Below are 13120 nucleotides of genomic sequence, written 5' to 3' on the forward strand. Positions count from 1 at the left end.
TTCTACCAGTTTAAATTACTCTATATAAACTATGAGTAAAAATTAATTGCTGTGTAATGACACTAAATGTTTTTCTTAAAGAAGCTGTTGTTAATATATTATTAGTTTTAAATAATTGATTTTCTGCCTCTTACAGGAGACGATCACTAGAGGATTTGGTTGCACAGCTGAATGCATGCAAAATAATCATTTGAAAACTTTACCTTCGAAATGTGTATCCCATCTGGCCGATTGGTTTTTTGAAGAAATGAGGTTACATACCCCAGGAAAGTTCTAGAAGTCATTTTCTATATAGTTAAATAGCTAATTTCTTTTTTTTTTAAGATTTTATTTATTTATCTGACAGACAGAGACCACAAGTAGGCAGAGAGGCAGGCAGAGAGAGAGGAAGGCAAGCAGGTTCCCCGCTGAGCAGAGAGCCCGATGCGGGGCTCGATCCCAGGACCCGGGATCATGACCTGAGCTGAAGGCAGAGGCTTTAACCCACTGAGCCACCCAGGCGCCCCAATAGCTAATTTCAAAGAACAATAATTAGCAGTCTGGAGGACTTAGGGGAAAGAGCCCTTCAATATATGTCCAAGACAAATTAGAATAACTTCTCTTTCTATAGGCATAGAATATGCACATAAATTATAAAACATTTATATTTATAAAACTATAAAACAAACTATAAAACATTTCACAATATTGACATTTAAAGCTAAAGCTCACTTTGATCTCTTTATTTCAGAATAGTAAATAATAAAAACAAACATTACAATAAATGCATTTTATTCATATATAGATTAAAGGTTTTTGTGATTTAGGTAGTGTTTTCCTTTTTGTCATTCCACTTGATTACTTTGAGTCCTTATTCTGGAAAAAAACAAGGCAAATTACTGAAGCTTATTGCAAACATTAAAGATGGTTAGTGCGGAATTCAGGTTGTATCTGTTCTGCTTTTATGGTAATCATTTCTGATAAATTACTCAGGACAAAGTTTCTTTCTCAGGTACAAACACAATTTCTAATATAGGTCTCTTGTTATGCCAGGAATTTTGTTTTCATTTCTGCTCGATAGTCTCAGTTTTCTCAAGAAGACATACATAAAGCAATTAGTAGAGCCCAGAAGAATGGTTGTCCTGTGTGCTGTCCTACGCGGTGAAATAGCATACCATTCTGCTGTCTAGGGATCTAGTCCAAAAGGTTTTGTAAGGAGGAGGGAAAGTAAAAGAAAGATAGAAAATGAGAAAACCAGGGTTGAACCTAGGGTGTATGAGAAAGCTTTTAGGGAATTAGAATTATAGGTGGTCTGGAAACTTAATATATGTACAGAGGTCTAAACTTTAATGACATGAAAGACTCAGAAGGAATCAAATGAAAGTTAGAAGCTGCATGTATACGTTGGATACACTATCTTTTGTTGGATAAGCCCCACCGCATAACTCTAAGGTAAAAATTCTTTGAAACAGATATTTGTCACATCAGCTTTTAATGAGGAAAATGTATTAAGCTAGTGTTTCACTGTATTAAGCTAGTGTTTAATAAGGAGAATGTATTAAGCTACTGTGTATGATCTCTACAAAATACATATGAATATATCTCTGTTAGTATGAAAAAATGAAAGAGCCAGGATTACTAAATATTTCAAGATTCTACTTACTGTTCCTCTGAATACTTTTGGGGAGCTGCTGGTTGGTAGGAATCACACTGATATGTCATTATTAAACACTGGTTTAAGTGAAGTCATGCCAAATATATTTTTAAGTTTTCAGGGATTTTAAGATTTAAGTTTGCTGGGGCGCCTGGGTGGCTCAGTGGGTTAAAGCCTCTGCCTTCGGCTCAGGTCATGATCCCAGGGTCCTGGGATGGAGCCCCGTATCGGGCTCTCTGCTCAGCAGGGAGCCTGCTTCCTCCTCTCTCTCTGCCTGCCTCTGCCTACTTGTGATCTCTGTCTGTCAAATAAATAAATAAATAAAATCTTTAAAAAAACAAAAACAAAGACTGCAAAACCTTTAAAAAAAAAAAGATTTAAGTTTGCTTACTCATTGACTTACTTTTTTTTTTTTTTAATTCATAGAGTAGTAATAGGACCCAATAACTTGGCCTAGTTCCCCAGATTTTTAATCCCAAGTTGTTGTTTTTTAATTTTGTTTTTGGTGGTTATTATTGTTTAAGAGTTGAACTGACACTTTATTATGCCATAGACTATTTGGCTAACAGTGTGTAGGTGTTTGTAGTTACTAACCATCCAAGGATAGCAAAAGATAGCTAGATGGCATTGTCATTTACATGGCAAAAGATACAGGAGACCTGATAGGTCAGAACAACAATGGGAAATTTATGTAAAAAGAAGGACTAATATACCAATAAATGATTAAGTGCCCGTATTAAGTGAATGCAAGAGCATATGTTAGTGCTTTTGATAATAAGCCTTATTCTCAGAATATTGATAATTTTGATTATTATTTTGCAGGCAGATTTTTAAGGCATAATATTTAGGAGTTTACTACTTTTTACATATGTTCATGTATTGTTGAGATTTTTTACTGGGAACTGGACACCACCTGTGCTGAGACATTTGGAGACCTTCTGAGAAGTCAAGATTGTAAGCAGTTTCTTGTCCTGGAGGTTCTCGAGCCACTGGTCCCAGCTAGCCCTTGTCGGAATTTAGAGAGCTCCACCAGGGGTCACCCAGGGGACAAATCTATTTGACTTTCTTCAGGCTGCCCCCGACCCAGGAGTTGAATCAAACATAAAGCTTTCTGCCAGTGACATGAATTAATGGGCCTAAACATATAAAAAATTAGAAGAAACCGTGGTTTGTCTGTTAATCTTCTTCACCTACTTTCTGAGGCTGGTTGTGTCATCTACCTCTAGGATGAGCCAAATTGTCTTTCTCCCAGAGTAATACTCAGGAGTCACTCTTCTGCCATTGCAGGGAGCTTTCAGGGGCAGAGGAGATGGGTGCAGAATCAGCCAGTGCAAATTTAGTGAACACGTTGTACCATCCTGGTTGTCTAAGAAGCATCAGGCACGTTTACCGTGAGTGGACACAACCATTATCATGTTGGCACACTATTGCCAGACCTCTACTCAGTCTACTCAGTCGTCAGTCTACTCAGAGACCCCCCCCCCGGCTTTGGTAGCTCCAGGGGGAGTCCTCTCCAGGGGAACTGTTCATCCAGTTCTCCCAGATTAATGACTACTGGAGGTTTTTCTGCTATTACTTCCCTTCATATTATGTTCCAGCAAATCTCTTTGGTTCATTCTGGATTTTTGTATCCACCCATCAGTTATATTTCATTGCTTGGTTTCAAGCCTCAGGTTTTATAAAACAGTCAGTGTTCTTATAAACAAATAACATAGAATAATAACAGGGTTCTAATGAGCTTACTGGGTAAGTCTGGAAAGGCTTTAGAGAAGAGGGAGCATTTGAGATTAGACTTCAAAGGCAGAAAAGCAAGGAAAACATTTTTGTCCACGGTGTCATGAAAGAGTAAAAGACTGCTGTGTTCAGGCAACGGTGAAAAATTTTATGTAGCTGGGAGTATAATAAGAATAATAGAAGATGGGGAGATGGGGCGCCCGGGTGGCTCAGTCAGTTAAGCATCTGCCATCGGCTCAGGTCATGATCTGGGGTCCTGGGATCCATCCCACCTTGGGCTCCCTGCTCAGCGGGGGAGTTTGCTTCTCCCTCTTCCTCTGCCATTCTTGTGCTTGTGCCCTTATGCGTGTGCACTCTCTCTCTCATGCGTGCGCCCTCTCTCACTCTCAGATAAATAAATAGAATCTTTTAAAAAAGCATCAACTTAAAAAAAAAAAAGAATAGTAGAAGATAATTTGAGAGACAAGTGTTGAAACAGGTGCCTCAATCATATGTAAGAAATTTTAAAATCTATTTTATAGGGGAAGGCACAGCAGGTTGTAGGTGACCTACTCACGTTCATAATTTTAAAATCTTTTATAATTCCTACTCATTTATGTATTGGATAACATTATTAATATTTATATCTTTCATTTGCATATCTTCACATCATTTTCTGCATTACCTAATTTCAAAACTGACGATATGAATGACACGGATCTGAAAATATTGTAGTATTCTAATATTGAAAGATGAGAAACTGAGGTATTGAGAGATGACATGATCTCACAATTGAGTGGCCATGTTTAGATAATACCATATATTTTTAATTCTGATTTTTAATTTTTAATTCCATGTATTTGTTGGACTTTATGTGTATGTATATGTATATAGGTTTTGGTTTTTATTCCCTTCAAATTACTGTGTTTTTCTTTTCTCCATAGGACTTGGCTTTTACCCTGGAAGAGAGACAGCAGTTGAATATTCATGGATTGTTGCCACCTTGCTTCATCAGTCAGGACATCCAGGTTCTTAGAGTAATTAAAAATTTTGAGCGTCTGACCTCTGACTTTGACAGGTAACACATTCCTGAAGATGATTTTTATATTTCTCTTAGGCAGTTGTCTAGTTTATTTTTTAATTGGATGAGAAAGTTAAAATATTTAGTGATTTGGAAAGAGTAGTTAAGTTTGAGAATTTACCTATAAATACTATGATTTTTTTAAGGTTTTTTTTTTTTAAAGACTTTATTTATTTGAGAGAGAGCATGAGAGAGTGCAAGAGAGAGAGCTAGCATGAGCGGTGGGGTGGGGGGTGGTTGGGGGAGAGGGAGAAGCAAGCTCCCAGCTGAGCAGAGAGCCCAATGCAGGGCTCAATCCTGGGACCCTGGGATCATGACTTGAGCTGAAGGCAGATGCTCAACTATCTGAGCCACCCAGGCACCCCCTTTTTAAGGATTTTATTTATTTGAGAGAGAGAGAGTGAGAGATCACAAGCAGTGGAGAGTAACAGAGGGAGAGGACGAACCAGACTCCCCGCTGAGCAGAGGGCCCAAAGTGGAACTCAATCCCAGGACCTCAGGATTATGACCTTAGCTAGAGGCAGACACTTAACCAACTGAGCCACCCAGGTGCCCCATAAATACAATGAGGTTTTAACAAAAATTTACCCTTGGTAGGAACATTTGAATAATCGAAAATTTTCATTTCTAAATATATCCTCAAAGAGACTACTTTTCCCTTGTGATCAGATGGTTGCTGTGAAGGTGAGTTATCAGGAAATACCCTTTCACACAGAATAAAACAGGTCATAGCAGCTTTCAGTCAAGACTTTAAGTTCATTGTAGATAAAAGCACACTTTTCCCACTTCCAAGCTTGGTTCTAACACTACTGCAGATTTGGGTCACTTACTTTTAGAATTCAGTTTCTGTGTCTGCACAAAGATGAAGGTAATACTGTTCCCTACCTTGAACTGGGTAGTCTTCAGTTGAAATTCTGGCTGTGTTTCACGAGGGGCCTTAAGCAAACCACCTATTGCAACCATTGCCATGACTGCTGTCTACTGTGCCCCGTACTTGTGGCTTGGCCCTTTCCTATTAAACCTGAGGTTTTTTATTGGTGGATTTAAAGAAATAATAGTTATTTGAAAATATTATTGTAAAGTTTGGAAGAGGTAACAAACCTTTGCCTAGTAAGTATTTGTATTAGGGTTCTCCAGAGAAAAAGACCAAAATATACACATATCCTGCTGGTTCCACGTAAAGAGACTGAGTGACTGACTGACTGATTATTTATTTACTTACTTATTTTTAAGGAATTGGCTCACATGATTATGGAGCTTAGGTAAGTCCTAAGTCTGTAGGTGGAGTGGCAGCCTGGAAACCAAGGGATGAGTTGTAGTTCCAGTCCAAAGGGAGTCAGTTGGCAGAATTCCTTTTTGCTGGGGGTTGAAGATTAATAATAAAAAATGGAGTGGATTGGGTGCCTGGGTGGCTTACTCAGTCGAGCAGCCGACTCTTGGGTTCAGCTCAGGTCATGATCTCAGGGTCGTGGGATCGAGCGCCGCATGGAGCTCCTTGCTCAGCTGGCTGTCTGCTTGAGGATTCTTTCCTTCTGCCCTTCCTCCTGCTTGTGTTGTCTCTTCCTCTCTCTGTCTCTCTAAGATAAATAAATAAATCTTTAAATAATACTAATACTAATACTAATGATGATGATGAGACGATGGAGTAGCAGTCCAGCTTGCCTTTGGTAGTCAGGATCAGTCACCCCATCCAGCACAGTAACTCTTTTCTTTGCTTGTTGATTCAGAGGCGTATGGTGGCCAAAGTGGCTAGCAGCAGTATTAACCTCCAGTTCAATGGAGTCATTGTCTCCTGGTAGAAACATTCCTCCCTTTGGAACTAAGACTTCTAGGCTGGTAGAGCATAAGTTCATGGGGACAGGAAGCAGAAATTTTGCCAGTGGATCATGGGGGTCATCGGGAGTGGTGCCACTCCGATTTCCACCTCTTAGTTCTGGCTGTAGGAGAAACAGCACCATATAGCGGACACGGATTCTCTGCATATACAGCATCCTGGAGAACCTCGCCCCAGCTCTGCAGGTTGCCACCTACCTAGTGCTATTACTGAGTCTTCAGAGGGCCATTCTGCTGTTCTGTCAAGCCACCTGCTTCAGGATGGTGGGAAACATGGTGAATTCCATGAATATGGGCCCACTGAGTTCTTTGGTTAAAAGCAGTATTGTATGGAATACCATAGTGGTGTTTAAGGCATTCTGTAAATCCTTGGACTATAGTTTGGGCAGAAGTATTGTTTGCAGGGGAAGCAGATCTGTAACCAGAGTAAGTATCTATTCCAGTAAGAACTAACACCACCCCTTCTATGAGGGAAGCAGTCTACCTGCCACCAGGTAGATTGCTGATCACCCCCCGTGGTGCCATATCAGGTGTTCAGCACTGGTCTGTTCTTGCAGATGGGGTATTCAGGAGTGTCTATAGCGAGGTTGGCTTTGGTGAGTGGAAGTCCATGTTGCTGAGCCCATGGATAACCTCCACCCCTGCCATGGCTACCTTCATTAGTGATGACAGAGGCAGCCGGGGAAAGAGGCTGACCCGTTTGCCTAATGTATTATGTTTGCTGCTTCTTAAACTCCTTTATGCTCTTTTTCATTTTTTCCATAAGTCTATCCTTCAGATTCTGGTGTTTTCACTTTATATTCTTTTCCTGGGCCATTTACCTCTACCTCCTAAGAGCTGGTCATTCCTGTTTTACCACAGACTAATCCTCAAATATTTATTGAGCATCAACTGACTGACTGTCAGGTGCTCTTTAAGATACTGGGATTATAGGGGCTCCTGGATAGCTCAGTGGGTTAAAGCCTCTGCCTTCAGCTCAGGTCACCCTGGGACCGAGCCCCGCATCAGCCTCTCTGCTCTGCAGGTTGCCTGCTACCTCCTCTCTCTCTGCCTGCCTGTCTGCCTACTTGTGATCTCTGTCTGTCAAATAAATAAATAAAATCTTTAAAAAAAAAAAGATATTGGGGTTATAGACCATGATCTCTGCCTTCATGGAATTTAGGTAAATTATTTTTAAAAATTATTAAATACTAAGTAGTAAAACAATAAGTTAATATGCTAAAATTTGACAGGTGCTGATGAAAAAAAAGTAGAGTAAGAAGGACTGAGAATGCTGAGGGTTGGGATGGTCAGTTTGTGTTGTTATATTGTTATATCAATCAGAAGACTTCATTGAGAAGATGATTCATGAGCGAATAATCAAAGGCAGTGAGGTAATTAACCATGAGGAAATCTGAGGAACAGTGTTCTGCAGCTGGTGTGTTCAAGGGTTAGCAGAGAGCTGTGTCTGGAGCAGAATGAGGCAGGGGAGAATGGTAGGTTGGGAGGGGAGGTGGGGAAAACAGATAATGAATGGCTTTGAAGGCCTCTAAGGGACTTCGGTGTTATTCTGGGTGAAATGGGAACTATTCAAGGTTTTTTTTTTGTTTTTTTTTGTTTTTTTTTAAGATTTTATTTATTTATTTGACAGAGAGAGAGAGAGAGAGAGAGATCACAAGTAGGCAGAGAGTGAGGGGGAAGCAGGCTCCCCACTGAGCAGAGAGCCCGATGCGGGGCTCAATCCCAGGACCCTGAGATCATGACCTGAGCTGAAGGCAGAGGCTTAAGCCACTGAGCCACCCAGGTGCCCCTATTCAAGGTTTTAAACAGACGATCAACATGATCTGACCTATATTTCAAGAAGACTGTCTGCAGTGTTAAGAATAGAATGTAGGCCGGAAAAATATTTAGGAGACTATCACATTAATCCAGGTAAGAGGTTATACCCAGGATGGCAGCAATGAAGGTGTTTAGACTTTGGATATATGTTAAAGGTAAAGCCAACCTAATTTCCTTATATATTAGATATGGGTGTTAGAGAGCTTTCAGAAAAGAGGAGAAAGCAACAAAGAAACGGGAAAAGAATGACCAGTGAGACAGAAGGAAAATCAAGAAAAATATGATGGCCCAGAAGACAAGCAAAAAGAGGGTATTGAGCTCCAAGGAAGGGCATCTGTGTCAGTGTTTTGACAGGTAAAATAAGATGAGGTCTGAGAATTGATTATTGATTTAGGAATGATGATTTCCACATTACTAAATCAGTTTTAACATGCCTGAAAGTCATCATCTTCCCAAATGTTAAAGGATTTGGTACAACCCATCTGTTCGCCAAACATTAGAATCCTTGTATCTCTGACTCTCAATTCTGTGCGTTTTCAACTATTCCAGGGAATGGAAATCAACTTAAAAAGGCTAGTAAGATTAAGTACAATTCTGCAAGACTATTTTAAGTTGTAGTGAGCAGTTTGGGTTTTATTCTATGAATTATCAAAGGTTACAGGTAACATGATAAGGTTGATGTTTAGAAAGAGAACTCTGGGTTAGAAATGCCTCTAGAAAGAAAAAGACCTTTTGATACAAACAATAAGAACTTGCCTACTTTAGTAATTTTTAGGGTTGGTACTAAATTCCTTATTTTCTACTTGTCATTTCCCTTGGTTATTCAGTACTACAAGTTACAGGATGAAGTCTATTTACTTAGTTAATGTTTAAATTATATCCCTAGTGGTATTTTCAAATTAAAATAGGGATAAAGTCTTTCCAGGTATTAAATAAAACTGTGTTGTTTCAGCAATGATTTTAAAGTTTGAATGACAGTTGCTCAGGTTTATGGTTCTTCATTCTTTGAGGTGTTTAAGAATATTTCTAAAGTCTTTTTTGATCAGTTGTTTTCTATGTGACGTAAAAAATACTTTGTTGAAAAATGTTTATATTTCTAAGCATCTGTTTCATGACTTTTTGGAATATAGATCTCATTATGTCCAATTTCCACAGGTATCTACTTTTAATGGATCTTCAGGACAGAAACGAAAAGCTCTTTTATAGTGTGCTAATGTCTGACATTGAGAAATTCATGCCTATTGTTTATACCCCCACTGTGGGTCTGGCTTGCCAGCAATATAGTTTAGCATTTCGGAAGCCAAGGTATGTAAACTTTCATGTTAAATACCCTTGTGAATTTATTTTTTTGTAAAGTTTTTGCAATAATTAAAAAAAATTGTTGAATGGAATTTAAGTTTGGAAAAACCTAAATCAAATTTCATTTAAAAGAAGTTCAGATATAAATATATATAAATACTAAAAAATATAATATTTTCTTTCTAGTTTTAAGATCATGGAAAAGTATTACAAACCAATTTAGGTTTCCTTTTATAGACAATAACTGAATTTGTTTTTTGTTTGGAAAGAAAATAATTGATCATAATTAAGCTTGTCTTTGAGTTGTTAATACTATTATGTGTACATTTTAGAAGTTAAAGCAAGGATTCCAAACCTTTCTGAAAAATGAATATGTTTTCTAAATTAAGAGTTGGCATTAAAGTAGCTCTTTCGTTGATTTTCCTTTCGCGAAATAGTAATAGCCTTTAAGGATGTGTTTTTTTAAAAAAGGGACGTGTAAAATATAGAATACAGTTTTTCTAAATCCATAGCTTTACTTTGTTAATTACATTACTTTAAATACTTTTGAAACAGAGAACAATTGAAGTAAATATTAATACTTTTCACAACAACAACAACCAAAGTTCAGGTTGAATATATTTATGTTACTTGTGCTTTAAAGATAAAAAAGATAAAAAAAGAAATGTTTATAAGTTTATACTGCAAATATAAAAGCCTATTAAAAGTACTGCCATTGAAAAGAGTATTTCAAAGGTAATATCTGAAAGTTAGGTTGAATATGTGGATTTCCCATATATATTGATGTAGTGGCAATATTTAGCACATTTGTGCCACATTACTCTCTGTATAAACAACAGAATTAGCCACATCATCCCTTGTATAAAGAAAGTAATTAGATAAATAGCTGTAGATGGTCACTTAAATTACATTTGTAGCACATATCTAGATTGCATTTATAAAACAGTTTTATTAACAGTGAATACATATTTTATTCATAGAGCAAGAGTGAGAATTTAGCTGGTAATTATATTGTGAAGATAATTTTGGGGGGGCAAAGAAGTGTATTTATTTGTTAATCATACAAATAATACATATTCATTATTGAAAAAAATTAGAAAATACAAATATACAGAAAGGAGAAATGTTTTAAAAATACCTAATGTCGTCATACCAGAAAAACCTGTAAATGCAAATACATACTCTTTCCTTATACAAGTGATCATACTATATATGCTCTTTCTTGCCTGTCTTCTCTGAGTGATGTCATGAACATCTCTCCATGTCTATAAAGTATATTTCTACATAAAAAATCTTAGTAAAAGCATGAGTGTGCAACACTTGGCTGTTAAAAAATGTAATTTAAGCATTTTTTGAAATTATAACTTTTTGTGAGATCCTGAGAAATGCTAACAACTATAAGAGATGTAGACAAGTATAGCTCAAAGTATTTGGGTTGAATTTGACATAAAAGTCTCAATGGAAGTAATTATTTTTTCAGCATTTACTGTGTACTTGATGATTTTTTAAGGGCTTAGGATGTATTGGTATACATGTAAAATGTAAGAGCAGAAGAGATAGGGAAATAAAAAATAAGGGAATTGTCTAGAATGTTTGAAGGTAGTAAATGTTAAAAAAGAAAAACTAGAGCCGGGCAGGGGGATTTGGAGAGCCAGTTGCTTTGCGGGGGGCAGTTGCAATTTTAAATAAAGTGGACAGTATAGGGCTTCATTGGAAATGATACTGCAAGAGTGAAGGGGTGGTCATGTAGATACAAAAGGAACTGTGTGCCAGGCAGGAGGACTAGTCAGTGCCAAGGCTGTAAGGGAGAACATGCCTGGGGACAAGGAGCAGCACAAAGGCCGTGTGCTGGCAGTGTGAGAGACGGGAGAGAAGTAGGGGAGGTCATTGATGGCAAATAAATGAGAGGGTACAGAACCTGGAGTTTCTTGTAGGCTAAAGAACACTGGTTCTTACTATTAGTTAAACGGATAGAAGAATCAGATGGCTTGGTTAGCAGGCTAGTGCAGTAAACCCAGTGAGAGAGGATGGTGTCTCAGATTAGGGCAGCATTGGAATTAGGGGTTATGGAATTATTCTGGATTGATAAAATCACGAGGATTTCCTGTTGGATTGGAGGCTTCCTGGAGCTGGGATTACAAGTATGGGGTCTGGAGTAGATAGCCTGTTTTCTTTTTCCTTTTTTCTTTTTTTATGATTTTATTTATTTATTTGAGAGTAAGAGAGTCAGGAGAGAGCATGAGAGGGGAGAGGGTCAGAGGGAGACGCAGACTCCCTGCTGAGCAGGAAGCCTGATGTAGGACTCGATCCCAGGACTTCAAAATCATGACCTGAGCTGAAGGCAGTCGCTCAACCAACTGAGCCACCCAGCCACCCAGATTGCCTGTTTTCATTGTACTTGGTTTTGCTACTTGTTTTAGTCTTTAATAAATTATTGACCTTTTGTATGTTCCAGTTCCTCTGTAACATGGGGATTAAACTACAGCCCACCATCCTTTATCTACATTTTCTAAATTTTAAATTTGAAAGCCAAAATACTAAAAAATTCTCATTTGGAATAACACCTAATTTGTCTGAACCCATTCAGTGTCAAGTGGAACTGAATTTATATGTGGGTATTTATAGTATTTAACTGACTTAGTGTCATCTGTTTTTCTTTAGAACTGTTAATGTATTTGATTACACCGGGATTTCCCAAAAATAAAATTAATTGATACATAAAGGGAAAGGGAAGAGGTAGCATAACATTTATAGCAGAAGACTCACAAATGTTGAATGTAGGTGGAGATAATTCATCTTATTGGTTCAACTTTTCCACAGTATTTGAAATTTAGGTAAAGGAATGCCTTACTGACAGAAAAAGTGAAGTTCTTAAAACTATTTCTATATGATCTCTTTATGGCAGTTTTTTGTCATGTTGATTTAAAAAAAAAAGATTTTATTTATTTATTTGAGAGAGAGACAGTGAGAGAGCATGAGAGGGGAAAAGGTTAGAGGGAGAAGCAGACTCCTGGTGGAGCTGGGAGCCCGATGTGGGACTCGATCCCGGGACTCCGGGATCATGACCCGAGCTGAAGGCGGTCGCCCAACCAACTGAGCCACCCAGGGGGCTCTGTCTTGTTGATTTTTAATGTGTATATTTTGCTAAACTTCTGATGATTTTGAAGTTTTTTAATGGAATAATTCTCTTGGCTTCTCCCATAACTGTAAAAAAAGGAACCTATTTGAAAATACATCATGTGGCATATATATTTATACATTGTATTTAATTGGAAAGGAAATTGTGATTGTGTTTGAATAATGATGGATATTTCAGACCTTAGTTAGCAAGTAGACTATTTTTTAAAGCCGAAATTGAAAAATGTCTATTAAATCTTTCCTTCTGCAACAGCAAGTATTCTAAGACATTCAGAAAATGAACAGGAGGATTATACCTCTTGTTACATTTACTTTGTGTATTTGGTGGTAGCAATTAGGAACATAATAAGTGAAAGTTAGGGGATAGTAGTCCAAGTACTGAGCTTAATACCATTGCAAAGAGGTAGATCTTCTGATCTCAGAATTTTAAATATTATCTTCATGATACTGATGCAGACTGCTTGGGTCTGAGGACCCAGAAGGAGGTTTCCACAGGACCAGCCGAGAGGGTCCTTAACTTCATGCAGGATAAAAATCAAACTGGAGCCAAGAGGTGGTGAGAGCAGAGTTTTTTGCAGGTATAGAGGGAGTGTAGATACTGACAG

The 13120-nt window shown here is 37.9% G+C and overlaps 1 protein-coding gene across 1 annotated transcript in view; it reads left to right on the forward strand.

The window, feature by feature from the left end:
• Positions 1-13120, forward strand: part of ME1 (malic enzyme 1) — a 186226-nt gene that overhangs the window by 19579 nt on the left and 153527 nt on the right. Inside the window, exons 2-3 of the mRNA XM_080805792.1 lie at positions 4291-4424; positions 9234-9383. Coding sequence (XP_080661918.1) covers positions 4291-4424; positions 9234-9383 — 284 coding nt within the window. The remainder of the gene's footprint in view (positions 1-4290; positions 4425-9233; positions 9384-13120) is intronic.

Source organism: Martes martes (genome assembly GCF_963455335.1).
Source record: "Martes martes genome assembly, chromosome: 6".
Lineage (NCBI taxonomy): Eukaryota > Metazoa > Chordata > Mammalia > Carnivora > Mustelidae > Martes > Martes martes.